Raw genomic sequence first — 19,075 nt, 5'->3', positions numbered from 1 at the left:
ATTATCAGAGACCGCTAGACATGAAATAATACCATAAACCCATATAGTCACCATTGCACTCGTATTACCCAATACACTCGGTCCCCAATTTACGAATATCTGGCTTGCGAACATTTGGAGATACGAACGCAAGCTGACTGGTCTATATTTTCATGTATTTTGCCTTGTAGTAACTCCATATTTATACTGCTACATGCTTGACCAGTAGAGGGCACTGTGACACTGCTAATGGGACCAACAGGTAGAGGAAGAGTGGGGCGAGAGTGTAAAGGAGTAATGGAAAGCTAAATTGTAGCTAACGATGCAATAATCCTTTTAAGACATCAATAAACGCCGTGCTCTTATGTGTTGGAATAAATGTGTGGCGGGAAGGAGGGGGTTCCGGAGGAGCAGGGTACCCGTGCATGAGACGAGGTCCGAAGGCTTCATAAGACTGTTCATAAGACATGACTTCATTTTCTATACATTTTGTAAATGTAACCTGGTGTGGGAGTCTTCTTTTGTTCTCATAACTGGAGATTAATGAGTGGGGGTTGGGGGTGGGTGGGAGATTGGCTTAATTAATTTTCTAAAGTGGTCCTTTAGCCTTTAGTAGGTTGTGGAGAAATTCATTTCCAACACCGAGCACGTAGACAGCTCAGGTAGTGATCACACGCATGTAGGGAATGTCTGTAAACGAGGAAGAAGCGGCAGCGAGCGAGCATAGAGTGAGCGTGCACGCCGCAGGGAGTGGCAATGTGCAGTTATTCAGACGTCGTCAACACGAGGAGAGTGGTCTTTAAGTGTGCTGAGTATGGTTTTTACGCGCACTAATTTTGGCACTATCGTGATGCCATAGACCAAAGCATGGATGCTTTGTTTGGACGCTCGACTAGTTTGTTAGGGACAGTGTGCAAAAACTGAGAAAAATTTTTGGCAATAATTTTTTATGAAAAGCAAATACCGGTACTACAAAAACCGCGACGTAGGAAAACTGAGGTTGTACTGTTTGTGAAATGAAATAAGATGCAGGAAACTGCGTAAAACTTCAAATGCTTTATTCAACTTCAAACACCTATTGTGTTGTCCTGAGAGGTCTGGAATAGCAACAAAATAAATTAACACAGAACTGACTACAAAAAGGCTTGACGGTGTGCACACTTGTTTTTAGGGAGGGAACACGACACATCTTATGGATGTAACAGCTGTGTGGATTGTGGAGCAGTGCACTTGTTCATCCTGTTCAAACTTCAACTACTAATGTAAGCCTCGATTCATGTCATTGCGACACTAAAGTACACTCAAAAAGAATATAAACACAATACTTTTGTTTTCGTTCCCATCATTCATGAGGAGTGGCCTTCTTTTGTGACCAGCCTAAGGCCCACCTGTGCAATAACGCTATCTAATTAGGATCTTGATATATCATCTTGATATAGCATCACACCATACTGTATCTCAGTAAAGAAAAAGCGCTCATTAACAGATTTAGACAGATTTGTGAACAATAATCCAAATAGTATTTTTGTGTACAGAGAAAACGCTTTAGATCTTTGAATTCAGCTCGTGAAAGATGGGAGCAAAAACAAAAGTGTTGCATTTATGTTTTTGTTGAGAGTAACAGATTAAGTACACAACATGTAATCCCTCAAAGCTTGATTACTTGTATAATCGAAACCAACATTTTGCAAAACAGATTTTCCTTATACCATGAGGCTAAGGAGACACACTTCAGTGACGTTTTAAAACACACAAAAACAATCATAATAACTGCTGAAAAAGTGTGATAATTAAATGCAGTCCGACTTCACAGTCATATGTACATCTTTGCTACGTTTTCTACATCCAGACAGCATGTTGTCTCTACAAAAGTTTGATATAAGGCACCTTGAAAGACCGTGTGGATTTGATGTTTTTTACACTACAAATAACGCTGACTGTTCTACTATTGCAAACCTCTATCTGCACACAGCACAATCAAATCAGCCACATAAAACGTACAAAAAGAAATATTTACATAATTGAACTTCCACTCAGAACTAATAATTAGGGAGTTTTTCTTCCGAGTGCAATTTCTTTTTAAAAATAGGAAACGCAAAGGCTTAGATTAGCCCTGGTGCCTATTATCAGGTATTAGGAATCTTGTTTACGTTGAGACTGTAAACATGGTCACATGATCTTGGTCTTCTGGACATGCAATCAACATACTGTACACACCATGATCTTGACTTACATAAGAGACTGTTAGGGAGAGACTGTAAAATGACCCTGGGACATTTACGTCACCAGGTCACATCTCCTAGCAAATGATGAGTACAAGTCATTTCTAAAGCAGCATACCACATGTATATGTGCTCAGATGAAGCTATTGACACAATTCACATGCCTGTAATTCTATGGGCCTATTAAAAGCATTCATTCAGAAGCAAAAGTTTTTTTTTAAATTTGACAAATTTTAAGTTTGACAACCAAAGTGGGGATTACTGTGAAAGTACTTGGGTTAAAATGTGTTTGTGGCTGCTGAATGGCCATGGGGGACAAAAAAACAAACTTAAAAGATAATAAGGGCAACATAATATTGCTCCTCATCTAGTCCCATCAGCATGGTATGAAGGCGTGAAATAAAAGACAGACGAAAGGGGGATCCACAGAAAACCGCTTGGATTGTGTGCTCTGTTTCCTGGGTCATTTGGAGATGATGCATATGGGTTGCAGAGTGTTTTGGAGGCTGTACAGTTTCTCTGGGCTGAGCACTAATCTGGGGACCTTTAGATGACCTCCCTGCTGTTACGTACAGCACAGCAGAGCACCATGCTGAAGATCATCCCGATGATCTGTTACAATACAAGACAACTTGTTCAAGCAACTGCACCAAGGCGCTGCATGATCTTAGAAACGTGTCTTCAAACCTCAAACTCACCATGACGCCAGCAATGCCGATGCCAACATAACCAATGATGTAGAGTTTACTGTTGAAGAAATCCTTGATGCCTGTCTCGCAGTCCTGCAGGGCGGAAAGCAAGATTTAAAGGAAAACTGCACTTTTTAAAAAAATGTGCCCATCATCCACAATGGTAATGTGTGACATAAACACACGTCTTTCTCTTTCCTGTGCTTTCTCAAGATAAAAAAAAAACAAATAAAGAGGCAGGTAATCAATGCACATAATGGGACACAACTCTTCTGCCTACAAAGCACACTATTAAAACAACTTCAAAAACCTCCAACAAGGTTTTATGGTTTTACATAAATGCTGTGACCGTGTGGTAACAGGCACACCCATGATAACATGTAATACTTGTCATGCTCCACAGGAAGGAAGGGGGACTTCTTGTCTGGTGCTCTTATTTTGTGTGGTGTGTTTCCTGCCGTGTGTAGTATGCAGCCGCGTCACCCCAGTGGATCTGCACAGCTGTTTGCAATATCAATCAGTGGGGTTCATAAGCCCAGCGTCATCACATGGACCCCGCTGTTTCATTGCCTTCGTTATTCTCGCCATGCTAAACATTCTGTCACCTGAACATTCTTCCTGCCTGTTGCTACTTGCCAAGACCACCTGCTGTGTTTCCACAGAGCCTTTTGTTGTTTGTTCCTGCACAACCTTGAGTACCTGCACCTGCTCGCGCTACTAAAACACTTTTATTTGCGTGATGCCTGTGTCTCTGCATACCAGGGGTCAAGCATTCGACAGTCACACTGCAAATTGTGACAATATTTGCGGTATTTTGGTCATTTTAAGCATTCCCGGAACTTCCTTCCTAGGTGCATTGATTTCACATAGCAACATAAAAACGAAACAAACGCTGCACATAGCGTTAACTATTTCAAACGCAAAAACAAAAGCACAGCAGCAGTGGCGGCAACTCAAATATGTAGCGTTACCTTTCGGTAGCGGTCTGAGGCATTGTGTGTGCGGTGATGACGAGCTGTGAGTGAGTGTGTGGTGTAGCTAGTTGCTGGCTGGCTAGTAGCTAGCCGGTGTGGTGTGGTGAGGTGTCACTACGCCAGTAACATAGTTCTTCGGCATAACAACATTAATAACAATAATAATAACAATGTCGCTGTAGCTTGGTTAATATGCAGGTCACATTATGTAAATGGGGCATTGTTGTGGATTTTGGAGCTTTTTTCAGAAGGCTTTACAGGCGTAATAGGTGTGTCCATTTACGTGCATTCTTAGCTGACTCTTTTCTTAAAATCTGTTTTTATATCTTTAGAACGCACAGAAAGAGAAATACATGTGTTCATGTCTCACATTATGCAAAATTTGAAAAAAGTGCAGTTTTCCTTTAAGGATGTGTGGTAGGGAGTACCGTGGGGTTTTTTTTCCCAAAAAGCTTGAACCTTACCTTCACATCTGCTTCTTGATCAGGACAGTTGTTAGCAAGTGTCCCGCAGCAGTTCAGCTGAAAGTGTAAAGCATTATGTTTGATGATGACAGAAACCAAACATACAGGACAGTCCAAAAGTCCACAAAGGATACATTTATTGTTTTAGCAATGCTAATGACCAAATATCATTATATTTCAGTTTCTGAACAACACCAAAAAATAGAAAAAAAAATTAAAGAAAACTTGAAAAATTCCTAATAATGTATAATAATATTATAACTGCAAATTAGTGGTAAGTCCAATTCAATCCAACTTAATTGTAAAGCACTTTAAATTGGAGCAAAGTGTTGTGCAGAATAATATATAAAAGATATAAAAGCAGGTAAACACACAGTAGGCAATATGGTACATCTAAAACATCAAAATAAAATAAATTAAGTAGTTAGTGTGGCCTTTTCCAAAACTAAATACAACCAAACCCTAATCAATGTTGCCAATGCATATACAATGTTTAACAAATTTAACATAATATTAAACAAACAAATAAACAAATAAACATAATATTTGAGAAATATTTCAAAAACTAAATTTTAATCTGACAAACAACTACAATTTGACACAATAATCCCAAGATTGAATGTGTTTTACTATTTTTTTTAGTTTGATTTTTCATCCATCAATTTTCTATATGACTTGTCCTCATTAGGGTCAGGGGTAAGCTGGAGCCTATCCCAGCTGACTTAGGGCAAGAGGCAGGGTAAACTCCTGACTGGTCGCCAGCCAGCCAACCAGCCAGGGCACATATAGATAAACAACCATTCACAACCAAGGATAACTTAGAGCAGGGGTCACCAACGTTTTTCCTTGTGAGAGCTACTTTTACAAAATGAAAATGGCCAAGAGCTACTCATTTTTGTAACATTTATTTTCAGAGCTTATTTTAAACCCAAATAAAGCGAATATGCTTGTTTTACCAGAACATTAACAAAATGCTGGTGTCCACAACTCACATTTTGTATTTCAGAATGCATTTCTTTCTACTGTTCTTTCATTATTAACTGAAAACCTGAATGAAAAGCAGGCTTGCGGGCACCTCATGTGGTCATGGGGGGCTACCTGGTGCCCGCGGGCACCATGTTGGTGACCCCTGACTTAGAGTCTCCATTTAACCAAACATGTATATTTTTGGGATGTGGGAGGAAGGCTGTGAAAAAAGTCAGGAAAACAGCCACGTTGGCCTCAGACTTAATAATGTATGTAAAACACTTACTACTTTCTGGTAAGAGGTGATGAGTGTGCTGTTGTTATTTTCATTGTAGGTTGTGGCATAGAAGTTTTGAACGTCTTCAATGATCTAAGAGAGGGAGGACACATAAACATCAGCTAAACCGTATATATCTATACTTCTTAAAATAAGCAAAATATTATACCAATAGAACATGATTTTCTAGTCTTACAGTAAGAAAACACATCCTGTTAGTCGAAAATAAATACTTTTGAGCTATATGTCAGATATAATTATGTTATCTTGCTTATATTTCAGTTTTTGTAGTCCAACTAGTCAGGCCACGAAGTCATGAATGTACCTTCTCTTTGTTTAGGAATCCAAACACACCTGCTGCCACCTCAGCTCCAAAGATGATCAACAGGCAGGCAAAGAACTATAAGAGACACATAAATGCTTATATACATTTAAAAGCCTGATATAGATTGGTTTAAGCTCAGATGTTACATTTGGACTCACTGAACCCAGCAGGCACTGAGATTCTCGAACAGCTCCACAGCATCCGAAGAAACCCACCAACATCACCAGACTCCCTGCACCTATCAGGATGTACACACCTGGAAAGGCAGGGAAAACTCTCGTTGTGTTTCTCTCCACAAAACAGTCAGTCAGTCAACAGAGCGGTTAGGAAAAAAAACACATTTTATATTTTATTCACTCTAAGATTGCTCATTCTCATTGTCTATATGTTCCCTGCGATTGGCTGGCAACCAGTCCACAGTGCACCCTGCCTCCTGCCCAAAGTCAGCTGGGATAGGCTCCAGCATATCTCTGCAACCCTAGTGAGGACAAGCGGCATGGATAATGAATGGGTGGATGGCTGTCTATTCCCGCTGATGCTATTTATCTACTTACCAACAGAGGGCAGCACAAACCTAAAAATGCAAGCTAAAACCGCCAGGCCTGCATTGCCAATGCTCTTAACCTTTACTTCCATAACGTCAGAAATCATAAAGAAAGAGACAGGGAGTTTTAAGAAGCTTCAAGTAAGATAATTCATATCCCTACAGACACCCTGCTCTCCCATTAAACCTCTCATTATGTACGTCATGGGTGTGCCCGCTGCACGAGACTGTTGGCGTGTTGCTAAGAGACACTCCTGCAGCCCCAGGTGACGTGGGCTCTGGTGGGAACAGAAAAGGACAATAATATGGTAATGTTGCAAAACCTGTATTTTAGCAATGAAAAAATCAGAAACTGACCATGCTCGCTCTGTTAGGAGAGTCTGTGGGGACGTCCTTAAAAATGCTATTTTTTCTTATGATATCGGGTGTATTTTCAGTCCTATACATGATTTTTTGGTAGATTACTTCTTCATCTTCAATTTCGTATCGGAGTATTGGACCACATCAAGTCAAATTTGTGCTTGGAAAGTTAAGTACAACTTTAAGCCTTTCAAGCTCATGGACCGGAGCTCCAGGACAAGATAAATGGTATATGGGATATTAATTTACTTTAATATCTATTTGCAGATGAAATTTCATTAAAATCTAACTCTGCAAAATGTTTTTTTGACCTGGAAATACTACATGTGGTGTTTGCATTGTTGTCCTATTTTCAATATGGAAGCCCTGATTGTAAATAGAAAAGCAAATCAAATATGGATAATTTAGATCCATCCATTTTCTATGCCGCTTCATTATCACAAAAACATGCTGAAAAAGATAGATTTTCTCAAGTATGGAGTGGATGTTGATAGATTTTCTACATTCCTGTCGTCGATGTTAGCTAGGTATTTCTTGTGGTTAGCGTGGGGTAAAAACAACTACACAGCTTGCTGCTGCACTGCAGTGCAAGGCCCACATGAAAAATATGACACTAGGTTTTCTTCTCTGGACTTTTTGACTATCAAAAAAAAATGTAAATGGCTTTAAAACAGATTTTCACAGCCTAAATTTTTATGTATTTTGTAGTACGGTTCTACTTGCCAAGGTCTGTGGGTCGATTGCAGCTTTTGCCTTGACTCAATGTTAAAGCAATGGGGAGCAAAGGCACTATTTTCTGCTAAAATAGCTGCTCTACCTTCTTTAATGTTTGGGGTAGAGAAGTGAATGAGGTATCAAAGTTGAAGTCATGCTATACCAGATAGAATTAATCACAGACTTGATGTTACAAATTTCAAAATTTTGCAACATTGCTCCATAATAGATAGCATTCATGGGAGTAACACTGCAAGTCGAATGCACTATGCATTGGTTTGACTTTGAAGCTGGAAAAATTAATTATAATTATCATTATAGTCTATAGCTTGACTTTTCAAACATTTCAAGAATATATTTCTTTTTTTTTTTATAATTTTGATGATTATAGCTTCCAGTTATCTCATCAAATTTGAAACATTGTTCAGAGGTTAGCGCTCTAATCAGCAAATGAACTGCAAACACATCCCGAGTCCTGAAATCAAATAATATCATTTAGATTTACTGAGATGCACTCATCCGTTTGGTCTGAAAAGAGAGGGTTTGTGTGGACTTGAAACCATGGGAACACACACAACAAGTCTGAGCTGTGCCTGCAACAGCAGCATACTCACTGTCAAAGCCATGTGTTACACTATCCAGTATACCTAGGACCAGACCTTCTTATGGTAGCAACATGGAAAACAGCTAACAAACTAACATGTTCAGTGATGCACAAAAGCCTTTAAAATATTATACAGTTTTGTAAGATGACTCCAAGCCTTTGGCAGCCTTACTGAATAGCATTTCAGCTTTTGAAGACAAGGGAGGGCAGTGATGAATGTATCTTACATGACGACGGGTTGCCATGGTTACAAATCATTAATTGTGAGGGAGCCATGCCCCGGAGCATCGCAATCAAGTATTATCTCTTTAAGACGAAATGGAAACATTATTCAAAATGAATACCCTGCTGCAGCAAGTTCACATATCAGCCTGGATTTTTTTTGCATTATTTCAAGGATCATGTTTCAAAAACATTAATGCCATCTTAAAACTTAAACTTTAAAAAATCATATTCAATTACAGTGAAATGCTGCAAAGTGTAAACAAAGGCAGAAATGTATATCTGAAATTGTAAATTGATGCACTTACGTAGGGTGAAAATAATTAATATTTCTTCTGCATTCTAACGAATTAAATGTAGAGATTTCAACTGGTCATTCATTAATTCCTTTCTACTGCTTATCCTGTTCGGGGTCACATGGAAGTTGGAGCCTATCACCCTGAAATTGTCACCAGTCAATCACAGGACACGTATAGCCAGACAACAAGTGGACTCTTCCTTTATAAAGTCTCCGATCTGTCAAAAATAAATGCTGTTGTCGCTGTCGTAACACAGATGGTGTCGCGTGGGTGTGTTTGGATTGTCCGACATTCAGCAGCTGAAACTCCCTTTTCTATTGCTCTTTTCACACTTGTCTTGTCACATCTGGTGGACTATCACACTCTATGGTTTGTTGTTTTAGAACTGCTGTAATAACCACAATAAATAAAACAACCAGTATGAGGAATACAAAAATATCCAAATATCATACAGATTCGGGCAACGTCTGACTGGTTTTCCTCATCCAATGCAATCATAAATACACAAGCCAATGATGATGAGGGAAATACCACACGTTACCTAAAATGTGTTTTTAGCGGGCTTTTACAACTGCTCCAATTCTTGCATGTCAAGTCATTTGACGTCAACCTTTGACTCGTTGCCATCTGTAACTATGATTATCCTCTGATCCAGTTTAGGCCCAAGTTCACCTCTTTGAATTGCACTCATTTCCTGTTATTCTTGTTCATCTGTAGGATGAATGAGGCATGCAGCAGCATCTTAAAAAAGCAAACAATTTTGGAGCATATGTAAAGCAATTGTCTGTAATAACGAGTGTTCAACTCGACAAAAAATTATATGAATGCTTTTTTGTTGCGTCCAGGATTTGTGTGACTGTTGTGTCTGGCCATGAGTTTTTTTTTTTTTTTTTGTGTACAGGCACCCGAGCCCTGTGGTTGGAATATCCCTCGTGATGTAAGGACAGGGAGTAGCATGGAGACACGTCAATGTACAATTTGCAAGCCCTTTTCCAGACGGAGAATGAGATGAGAGCAATGCGGCTCGGTTTGTGACCAGCGGGTGGGGGAAAAACATGACGGTAAAACAGTGGCTCTTGTTCCACTCTCTGCATAAGCTAATGGAATGAAACTGTTCCAAGAAATACAGAATGTTTTCATTTGAAGTGGTATCTTTGACAAAAAATGACAATGATCATAAGACAATCTCTATTTCAGACTGGCAATCACTGAGACTTTGTGCAGAGCCAATAATGCAGTATATGTGGTACCTACCAATGAAGTATGTGTCTGGAGCCTTATCACCGTTGAGCAGGGACACAGTTTCCGGGTCAAAACGAAGCCATAGCCCCACTGCTAGAACAAAGGATCCCATCAACTGTGGGGAGATGCAGTACAAAGATTGTGATCACATAAAATGTTTCCATAAATCTAGAAAGGCACTCAGTACAGATGAGACCTCCACCAAGACCGGACAATCGTAATTTGGATTAGCACCAAAAGTGAACACTTTTATAGATAAGCTGAGTTTTGTCATAATTGATGGGTTCGCATTAAATAAGCTTTCAGACATTTTGACTTGAGTAAATCTAAACATGTGATGTACTTCAGTGTAACTTTGTAAAGCATGTTCAAAATAAACAAAGCTCTTATATTACTATTATGCATTATAAGTGAAAGATGCATTCAGAAAATGTGTAGCACCCTAAAAAATGTTCTAAAAAATTCCTAGTTTTTGTGCAAATCCTCCAAAAACAAACAAAAAAGGTTAACTGCCTTGGTGGAGGTGGAAGTAACAGTTACATAAACTGTGGCTATTTGAGAAGCGGTGGTTGCACATACACTGAATGATTTCTATCAGGGTGTTGGTCTGACATTCTTGTACATTTATTTTATCCCAGATGATAAAAGCAACAACCTTATCATGGAACAAGGATGTTTTTCTGACTTACACATGGCTTGTTTTTTTTGCTCTGCCTAATTGTGGTTTTCTACTAAAGTAAAGCAACTGGGGAAAGGAAGTTTCCACTAGCGCCCTCCACCCTTTGCACTCCAGCAGCAGTATATAGTTACATAAAAGTGTAATTTTAGTTAGGACAAAATTAGATGATGACCAAATAGAAAATCTGAATTTTGGGGGAGTTGGGTGGATCTCTGTTTTTGACCAACAGATTCCAGTAAAATTATGTTTTAAATGCTCCACACCATCTTTGGCTTTACAATTGGCTGTGTGCAGCAGTGTGGCACCTTGAGCTTAAACAGGCCCTCCTGTTTGTTTGGAAATGCGGTTTCATGCTGCTCAGAGTTTCCCTCATTCAGTAGATGTTGAACAAAAGTGTTCTTCCTAAAGTGCCTTTGCTTGACAAGAAAAACATGGCTACATCAAAATGTTGTTTTAAGAGGTTGGAAGAGCCTGATGGTTAAGTCTTCCTGTGAGTCGGAGTTGCTGTGGAGGGTAGAAACTACAGCTGGTGCTCCCCTGACAACCCAGTAAAAAATGTGCATGTCCTCTGACGATAATTCAGTGTGTGCACAGGCTCCACAAGATGTGCAGCATTTAACAGTGATTGTATTTTATGTTAAATGTCAGCACATGGGTTACATGGCTGTTTCTGTGTCCTGAAGCTCCCACATTGTCTTATTAGTGGGTTCAGGCATAACAAGCCTTTCCACATCTGTGTCCTTGAAGCCACTTCCTCTTATTCTACAAATCCTTTGTTCCATTATCTTCAGATGAGTTTCTACCCCCACCTCCAAGTCTATAGTTTGTATCATACAGTGATGGTCTGAAGAAATACTAAGCACTCAGTCAGAACATGTGTTGAGAAGCTTGTTAAGGAGGTTGAGGTTAATTAGATAGTGTCTTGGGTAATTGTGGGCGAGTTATCATGGTATTATATGAGCTGTTATGTTCCCAGCTGTACCATCAACTTCATTATCATAGTGCCAGTGAGTAAAAAAAAAGGCAATGTTACCCAAAAACTGAAAAATAATGTGTTTTTCAGCACTATACAAAAAGGACTATTTCAGGGACCACAAAATGGGTCAACAATTTAATTTCTGCAAAAATGGAGGTTGATCAAGCCTTGGCAGTTGGTGCAACCAATTACTCCAGGTGTTCCAAGTTTTGGAGTACTTACTCCCTCCTCTGTCTGCATAGAAACAGTGTTCAGAACACACTGTGGTACTATACCCTCGTGAACATCAGTTGAACAGCATTGTAATGGAGAAAGTAATTTGTTGCAACAAAAATGGCAAAAAAAGGGAATTATCAATGGACAAGAGACAGACCATCTAAACACTTAAAAATGTAGGTTTTTCCTCCAGAGAAATTGGAGTGCTCTAAAACTTTTGACAGGTAGTGTAGGTTTTAGGAAGGGTTTTTATGTTACCGTAATTTCCGGTGCATAAGCCGCTACTTTTTTCTTTCTGTGCAGCTAATTTATGGCTAAACTCTAATCTCGTGACACCGCCTTCACTTTAGAACTACTACTACTAATAATAATAATTGTTTAAATACTGTGACACTCAATATAACAGTGTCATGTTACAAAGAACACTAAACTCATCACACAGCAACTTAAGACTGAAAGGGTGTACCTGAGAAATATACAAACAAGTACCAACACAAGTAAAAAAAATAAATAATGCATTGCATCTGAGCAAAGCATTCATCGCTGCCTGCCGGGGCGCTGCAATGATGCCTCCCTTTGGGCAGAGGCAGCATTGCAGTGTCATCCATCCATCCATTATCTATGCTGCTTGTCCTCCAATGAAATGCTTTGCTCAGGCGCAACGCATTATGCGAAAACTTTAAAATGTTTTTTTTCCCCATTTTAAACTCATATTGGTACTTGTTTGTGTAGTTTGAGTGTTAAGTTGCTGTATGATGAGTTTAATGTTCTTTGTACGATGGCACCGTGAGACTATTATATTGAGTAATGACCTCCTGCAATTTCCAATGGACTGACAAGCTTGTTGTGAGTTTTTTTCATAGCTCATGATTGGCTCCTATCAAATAAAGAGTTGCCTGGTCCTCACGGACTCATGCGCACCACAATATGCCATTTTATGACATGGACATGTGCGGCTTATAGTCTGGTGCAGCTTATGTATGTACAAATCTGTTTTTTCCTCTAAATTTAGTGGGTGGGGCTTATACACTGGAATTTATGGTACATTTCTCACCAATTCTCATCAAATGAGAGAATATCTAGACCAGAGATGGGGTTAGGTCACTCATGTGCAAGTCACAGGCAAGCCTAAGTCATAAGTGTAACTCTCAAGCAAGCCCCAAGTCACTGTGGCGGGAATCAAGCAAAGTCATTGCTTAGGTCAAGCAAGTCAAGACATAAAATAATCTGATTATCTTCGTCAGTTTTCACATTTACATTACATTACATTATTATCCTAAAATTATGATAGGCATGTTACACTAAATATATATATATATATATATATATATATATATATATATTACACCCAAAAAAATTACGATATTATATCTCAAAATAAAACCCAATTTGTAATCTAGCCTAGCTTTTAAAAAATGCAATTATTTAAATGAAAGAACTCAAATCCTTTCAAGTCAACTTTCCCAAGTCTAAGCCAAGTCATGAAGACCAGGTCACAAGCAAGTCAGATCTTTTTACAGTGTGACTCAAGCAACCTCAAGTCCTCAAATCAAGTCATGTGACACGAGCCCCACACCTCTGATCTGGACTAGAACACTAATGTTTTTTAAAATGTTTAAAAAAAAAAAAACTCAAAATGCTGCAGACAAAATTACATAGTTAGCTAAAAATGGTCCCCCTTACATGGCTCCTTTATTTAAATACATTTTCAGTTCACACAGACTCCTGATCAAAATTTTAAGACCGGTTGAAAAAATTGTAAGAATTTACATGTTGCACTGTTGGATCGTAAGGAGGTTCTAAGTAGAGCTTCATAATGCAAATAGAAGAAATGGGAGTGCGATTAAAAACATTTTGGAATAAGCAATTTATTGCAAACAAGCATTAAAGCGAAATAGGCTGTTCAAGTTTAAGACATCAGCCTTTAAAAGCAAAAATCTTTGCAAAAATGTAGATTCAGTGTCATTTTCTGGCAGGTATTCACACTGTCATGATCTCCTTATGGCGAAGGCAAAAAAGCGTTCTATCTTTGAATGTGGTAAAATTGTTGAGCTGCATAAGCGAGGCCTCTCACAGTGAGCCATTGCTTCTGACGTTGAGCGCAGTAAGACAGTCATTTTAAACTTCATAAAAGATCCTGAGGGTTATGGAACAAAATAGTAAAGTGGTAGACCAAAAAAAATGCCACCGGCCCTGAGCCAGAGGATCCGATCGGTTGTCCGCGAAGACACGGGACGATCCTCAGCCCAAATGAACGTTGGTACTGGTGCTGAGTGGAGTCCAACAACCATCAAGACGGTATCTGTGAGAAAAGGGTTTTAAGAACAAAAAACTTCTTCAAAGGGCTCGTCTCCTTCAATGCCACAGAATTGCCCGTTTGGAATTTGCATAAGAGCAGCAAACATCGGGAAATAAAAAGTGGAAGAAAGTTGTATTCTCTGATGAGAAAAAAAGCAACCTTGACAGCCCTAATGGCTTCCAACGAAACTGGCATGACAAGAAGATCCCACCTGAGATGTTTTCCACATGGCACAGTGGGGGCGAGATCATGATCTGGGGTGCTTTTTCCTTCAATGGAACAACGGAGCTTCAGGTTGTGCAGGGGCGTCAAACAGCAGCTGGCTATGTGGAGATGTTGGAGTGGGTGTCCATAATGACTGAAGGCCCTCGTCTGTGTGGTAATGACTGGGTTTTTTAACTTCTTCCAGAGGAATAATGTCTATTTTTGGACCATCCTGTGTGTTTGCCTGATCTAAATCTAAGTTGTATTTTTAGCTATGGTCTTAAATTTTTGATCAGCTGATGAACAGCCTATTTCAATTTCATGGTTGTTTGCAATAAATTGCTTACTCAAAACATTTTTTCTCTCACTCCCATTTCTTTTAAGCGCTGCAAAATGTGCAAAATGTGAATTCTTGCAAATTTTCAACTGGTCTTGATCAGGAGTGATCAAATCAATTCATGCTTCTTGTCTTAATACAAACTGTGTTTCCTTCAGACTTTCTTTGTATTGTTCATTAATGACTGCAACATATTTTGAATGCTATCCAGGCCAAGATGCTTGTGCCATCGTAAGGGTAAAACGTTCTTTTCTGGTAAAGGAACACAGCATTAATAAATACCACACTCCTCGGGACACTCCAAAAAGTTCCATAGCCCCCTCGCTGCTACCATACACCACCCGCTTTATCCAACAAACACTTTTGTCTTGAATCACTGGCTTTCCTGACATCAGACACACCCCTCCCTCAACTCATGCCTCTCATCACAAATCCCTCGAACAGCCTCCTGACTTACCTCCATGTACCCCCCCAGCTCCACCCCACCTCGTCCCATGCCCTCCCACCCAACCTCTCCCAGAGGACAAAGCCTCACTGTCTCCCAGTGACTAGGGTTTGGCATACAAAAGGAGGGACACTGACAAGCACAATGAAGGAGAAAATAAAACAGTGAAGGAAGGGTGTACACCATGAGGATCATCTTTTGTCACACACCATAAAGAGTGGCCTATATAAGTTGAACAGAGTAGTTTACTTGTTTCTTCTTTCCGTCCAACATCTCTGAACACTCATTCATTCTGGCCTTTACTAGAAGGTGGTGGAAAGCTCTGTTGCTATGCTTAATGCTTCTTTTATGGTGTAAAATCAACTTTAAACAGTGCAGTTAAATTATGTTTTTGTGAGGGGGAATTTCCATGAGAGCATGCAAGCAGCAAAACTGTCACATGGATGTGGTCTCACTCAGGGACAGTCTGTGGAATTATTCTTTTTTGTTGCACAAGACAAGGTAGTTGTACATTAAAGCTTCATTTGAAAGTACAAAACGCATGAAGTAATTAAAACACAGGCCGAGTTTAGCTCAGACTATCGACGACTGAATGCTTGAATGACAGATGCAAAGGTTAAAAATAGTGGGCAGAGAGATTGTAAATAAGAGGGTCATATGGGTGGGGTGAATCCCATTGTACTCTTCAACATGCAAGCAGCGGCACACATAAATGGCTCTACGGCTGAAACAACTTTTTTATTTCCTGTTTTTCATTTCAAGGAAGTACAATAATCTTCCTGATGTTACCTTCCATCCATTTTGTACGCGAGGGTATGCTGGAGCCTATCCCACCTGACTTATGGACTGGTTGCCAGTCAGTCGCAGGGCACATATAGACAATCGCCAATTAACCTAACATGCATGTTTTTGGAATGTGGGAGGAAACCAGAGAAAACCCACGCACACACGGACTGAACATGCAAACTCCACACAGAGATGCACACAGGTCTTCCCGATCTCTTGACTGTGTGGCCAACATGCTAACCACTCGGCCACTGTGCGGCCCTGATGTTACCTTATAAGAGGAAATGTTGAACGTAGTATTAAACACGTCTTAAACAACAACTGAAAACAAATGATAGCTGGAGCTGATTATACAGCTCCATGCCAACATACTACAACAATACAGAAGTTATAGATTTAATGATGCAATGCAGTGTGTCACATTGGACATTTTTCCACATTATGTTGTTATGAAGTCTCAAAATAACATGTCTTGGTGTTTTGTGATGAGTAATGAAGCAGCTAAAAGATCCAAAGTGCATGTGCCTATGATTTAATGTTTACCTTGCACTGTTTACCTCACTGGATGAGTTTTTTTTGTTTTTTTTACTGTGTATAAATTACAACACTGACAATAGCAGGAATGTAGTATTTGTGAGATAATGAGGAGATAACCACCATTATTAAGTGATCACAGCACAAAAAACTGAGGAGTGTGACATCACCACACACGTCCACCAAACAGCCTGTTATCCTCACACTGATTTTCCCTCTTTATCTGGGTCAAGTTGATGCCGCCTGACCCTGTTTTCCCTGTGTGAGAGCGAGCACACACGCACGCCGATATATCCCTCACAATCTCCCAGTGACCTTTTTCCTTTCTCATCACATTTGCTGCATACCCTTTCCCTCATCTTCTCTCACTAAACATGCTGTCCTTATCACCTCCATTGCCTTTCTTTTGTCTGCGCATCAGCCACACCCATCGGCATGCAATATTAGTTATTCTATGTGGGGAATTCTATTCAAGCGGGCTGTGCTGCTTATCCAGGCTGGAGCAGAAGGATGAGGTGATGCTATTGTCCTGCTGTCACAATGGATCCATTCAAACTGAGCCCCTTCACAGATGCTTGTTGGAAAAATCTCTCTCCCACACACACAAAGAAGGAAAAGTTCCACTCTGAGGACCTTACTTGGATATGAAAAGTGTGTGTGCAGCTCACAAGCAGAGGCACCTTTCATGTTCACCTGACTCTCTTGAGCTCTCAACTGCTTTTTGTTAAAAATGTCCCATCATTTGTGCCATGATGCATGCAAGCTCACTTTATCAGTCATCTCCCCACTGTGTGTCACTGACGTCAAGTGGGACCAACTGCTCACTTGGAGTTCCATGCTGTACCACAACAACTCTTCACCCAGTCTGTCCTTTGCTTGGATCAATGTTATTTTTTCTTTTGTGGAAAATCTGAACTGAGGATATAGTACAACTGAGGAAATAGTACAACATACAACATACAAAGCTATGTCTGTCCCTCACACAGCCACACATGTAGAGTGGAACTCACACCAAGAGGCAGCTACAACAAACCCGCAAGATCCAGAAAAGAGCATGCATTTCAACATTCGAACATGTGGGTGCAGAAGTCGCAGCTGCACTTGCTGCCTGTGCATCCAAGCAAAACTTGCATCATCAAGTTTCACACGCACTTACCCAAAATATGAAGTTGAACACGAACAGAAGATATTTTACACATTTCATCCCTCCTTCCACTTTCCCCATGTCGGCTGATTGGATCACGAGTTGTGACTTTATCCACACAAAATGGTCTGAGGGTAGTTTGAGTTGGCCCAGTCCAAAATGACAACAGCAGTCCACGCAAGTCAAAACACTTGTGCATCAAGAAGTGCTATCGTGGTAGCCTCACTCGCTCTCTTTCGCTCTCTCTCTCTCTCACTCACACACACACACATGCACACTTTCCAGACCGCCTCCTTCTATAATGCAGAGGGGGACTGCAGGGGAGAGCGAGACTGCATAATGGTTATTTGGCAAATGTTCACAAAGAATTGGGGAAAAAAAAAAACCCTCAGCTTTCTCTAATGCAGTATGCTAAGATAGATTGTAGCCACATCTGCACTTATTTTTAAGACATTTTTAACGATTTTCTGATGCGAGTAAAAAAAAAAAAAAAATTGTTTTCTGGTAAAATAATCCTTCTATGCTCATGCATATACAGTGGATGAGCATATTTTGTCAATTCTCAATTTTTTCTCTCCAAAAATATGCTGTTCCACAGAAACACAGAAAACATCCCATCCACCCTAAGTTGATAATATCTAAAATGTTCATCAAATACATAAAATGTATGTATACAGCCTACACACAGGACCGAATTAGGCCAAATAGGGATCCTAAGAAGAATTTTATTTGGAGCCACCTCTGCCCCATTACAAAATCATCACAAACAGGGGAGCCACTGGGAATTCTGGGCTCCATGAAAAAAGTCACACTGGCCAGGTGTGGTCACCACATGTCTCAGACCTAATCGACCCATTAAAAGCTATTTTTATACGATGTCACTTGAACCTGAATATAGTTAGATGCATGTTTTGCAGTAAAATGAATACAAATCCATGGATGGATGGATGGATGGCTTACTTCCGCTTATCCAGGTCTGTGTTGCGAGGACGGCAGTCTCAGTAGGGAAGTTCAGACTTCCCAGTCTCCGGTCACCTCTTCCAATCACCAGGGAGGCGTCCTGGAGGCATCTGGACTAGACCAACCTCAACTGGCTCAGAACAGTGGCGCTACTCTGAGCTCGTCCCAGATGACCGAGCTCCTCATCTTCTCTCAGGGTGAGTCCAGCCACCCTATGGAGGAAACTCATTTTTGTATCCACAGTCTCATTTTTTTGGTCACGACCATAGGTGAGAGTGGGAAAATAGATCAACTGGTAAATTGAAAGGTTTGCCCCCTGGCTCAGCTCTCTTCCCTACAACGGTGCAGTACAGCGACCACATTACTGTAGACGCTGCGCTGATCTGCCGGATCGATCTTAGCCTTCTGAACAAGACCCCAAGATACTTGAACTCCTCCACCTGAAGAAAGACTTCATTCCCAACCCAAAGGGTGCAATAGACCTTTTTCCAATTGAGGCCCATGACCTCAGAATCTTCCAGAGTTCTGAGTCTCATCCCAGAAGCTCAACACTAAGCTGCAAAACGCCCCAGTAAAAGTTGAAGGACACAGCCTAATGAGGCCAACAGGATCAC

At 40.2% G+C, this 19,075-nt stretch overlaps 1 protein-coding gene across 1 annotated transcript; it reads right to left on the bottom strand.

Moving 5' to 3' along the window:
• Window positions 1–975: 975 nt before the first annotated feature.
• Window positions 976–17,753, bottom strand: LOC129189007 (CD9 antigen-like). The gene is made up of 8 exons (XM_054790266.1): window positions 17,514–17,753; window positions 9,894–9,996; window positions 6,055–6,152; window positions 5,897–5,971; window positions 5,581–5,664; window positions 4,329–4,385; window positions 2,900–2,983; window positions 976–2,813 (listed from the first exon to the last, which is right to left on the bottom strand). Exons 1-8 carry the CDS (start codon window positions 17,580–17,582, stop codon window positions 2,748–2,750), a joined length of 636 nt encoding a protein of 211 aa, XP_054646241.1. The 5' UTR covers window positions 17,583–17,753; the 3' UTR covers window positions 976–2,747.
• Window positions 17,754–19,075: the final 1,322 nt, after the last annotated feature.

The sequence above is a fragment of the Dunckerocampus dactyliophorus genome, chromosome 1, assembly GCF_027744805.1.
Source record: "Dunckerocampus dactyliophorus isolate RoL2022-P2 chromosome 1, RoL_Ddac_1.1, whole genome shotgun sequence".
Classification (NCBI taxonomy): Eukaryota; Metazoa; Chordata; class Actinopteri; order Syngnathiformes; family Syngnathidae; genus Dunckerocampus; species Dunckerocampus dactyliophorus.
The sequence above is the reverse complement of the archived record's forward strand: the minus strand, read 5'-3'. Positions and strand labels throughout refer to the sequence as shown.

Bases quoted from the DNA above. Each gene is read 5' to 3' on its own strand.
- LOC129189007 (XM_054790266.1), bottom strand. From the start codon at position 17,582: ATGGGGAAAGTGGAAGGAGGGATGAAATGTGTAAAATATCTTCTGTTC. The intron at 9,997-17,513 runs GTAAGTGCGTGT...ATCTCCCCACAG, and splicing joins TGTTCAACTTCATATTTTGG to TTGATGGGATCCTTTGTTCT. The intron at 6,153-9,893 runs GTAGGTACCACA...CTGCCTTTCCAG, and splicing joins TCCAGACACATACTTCATTG to GTGTGTACATCCTGATAGGT.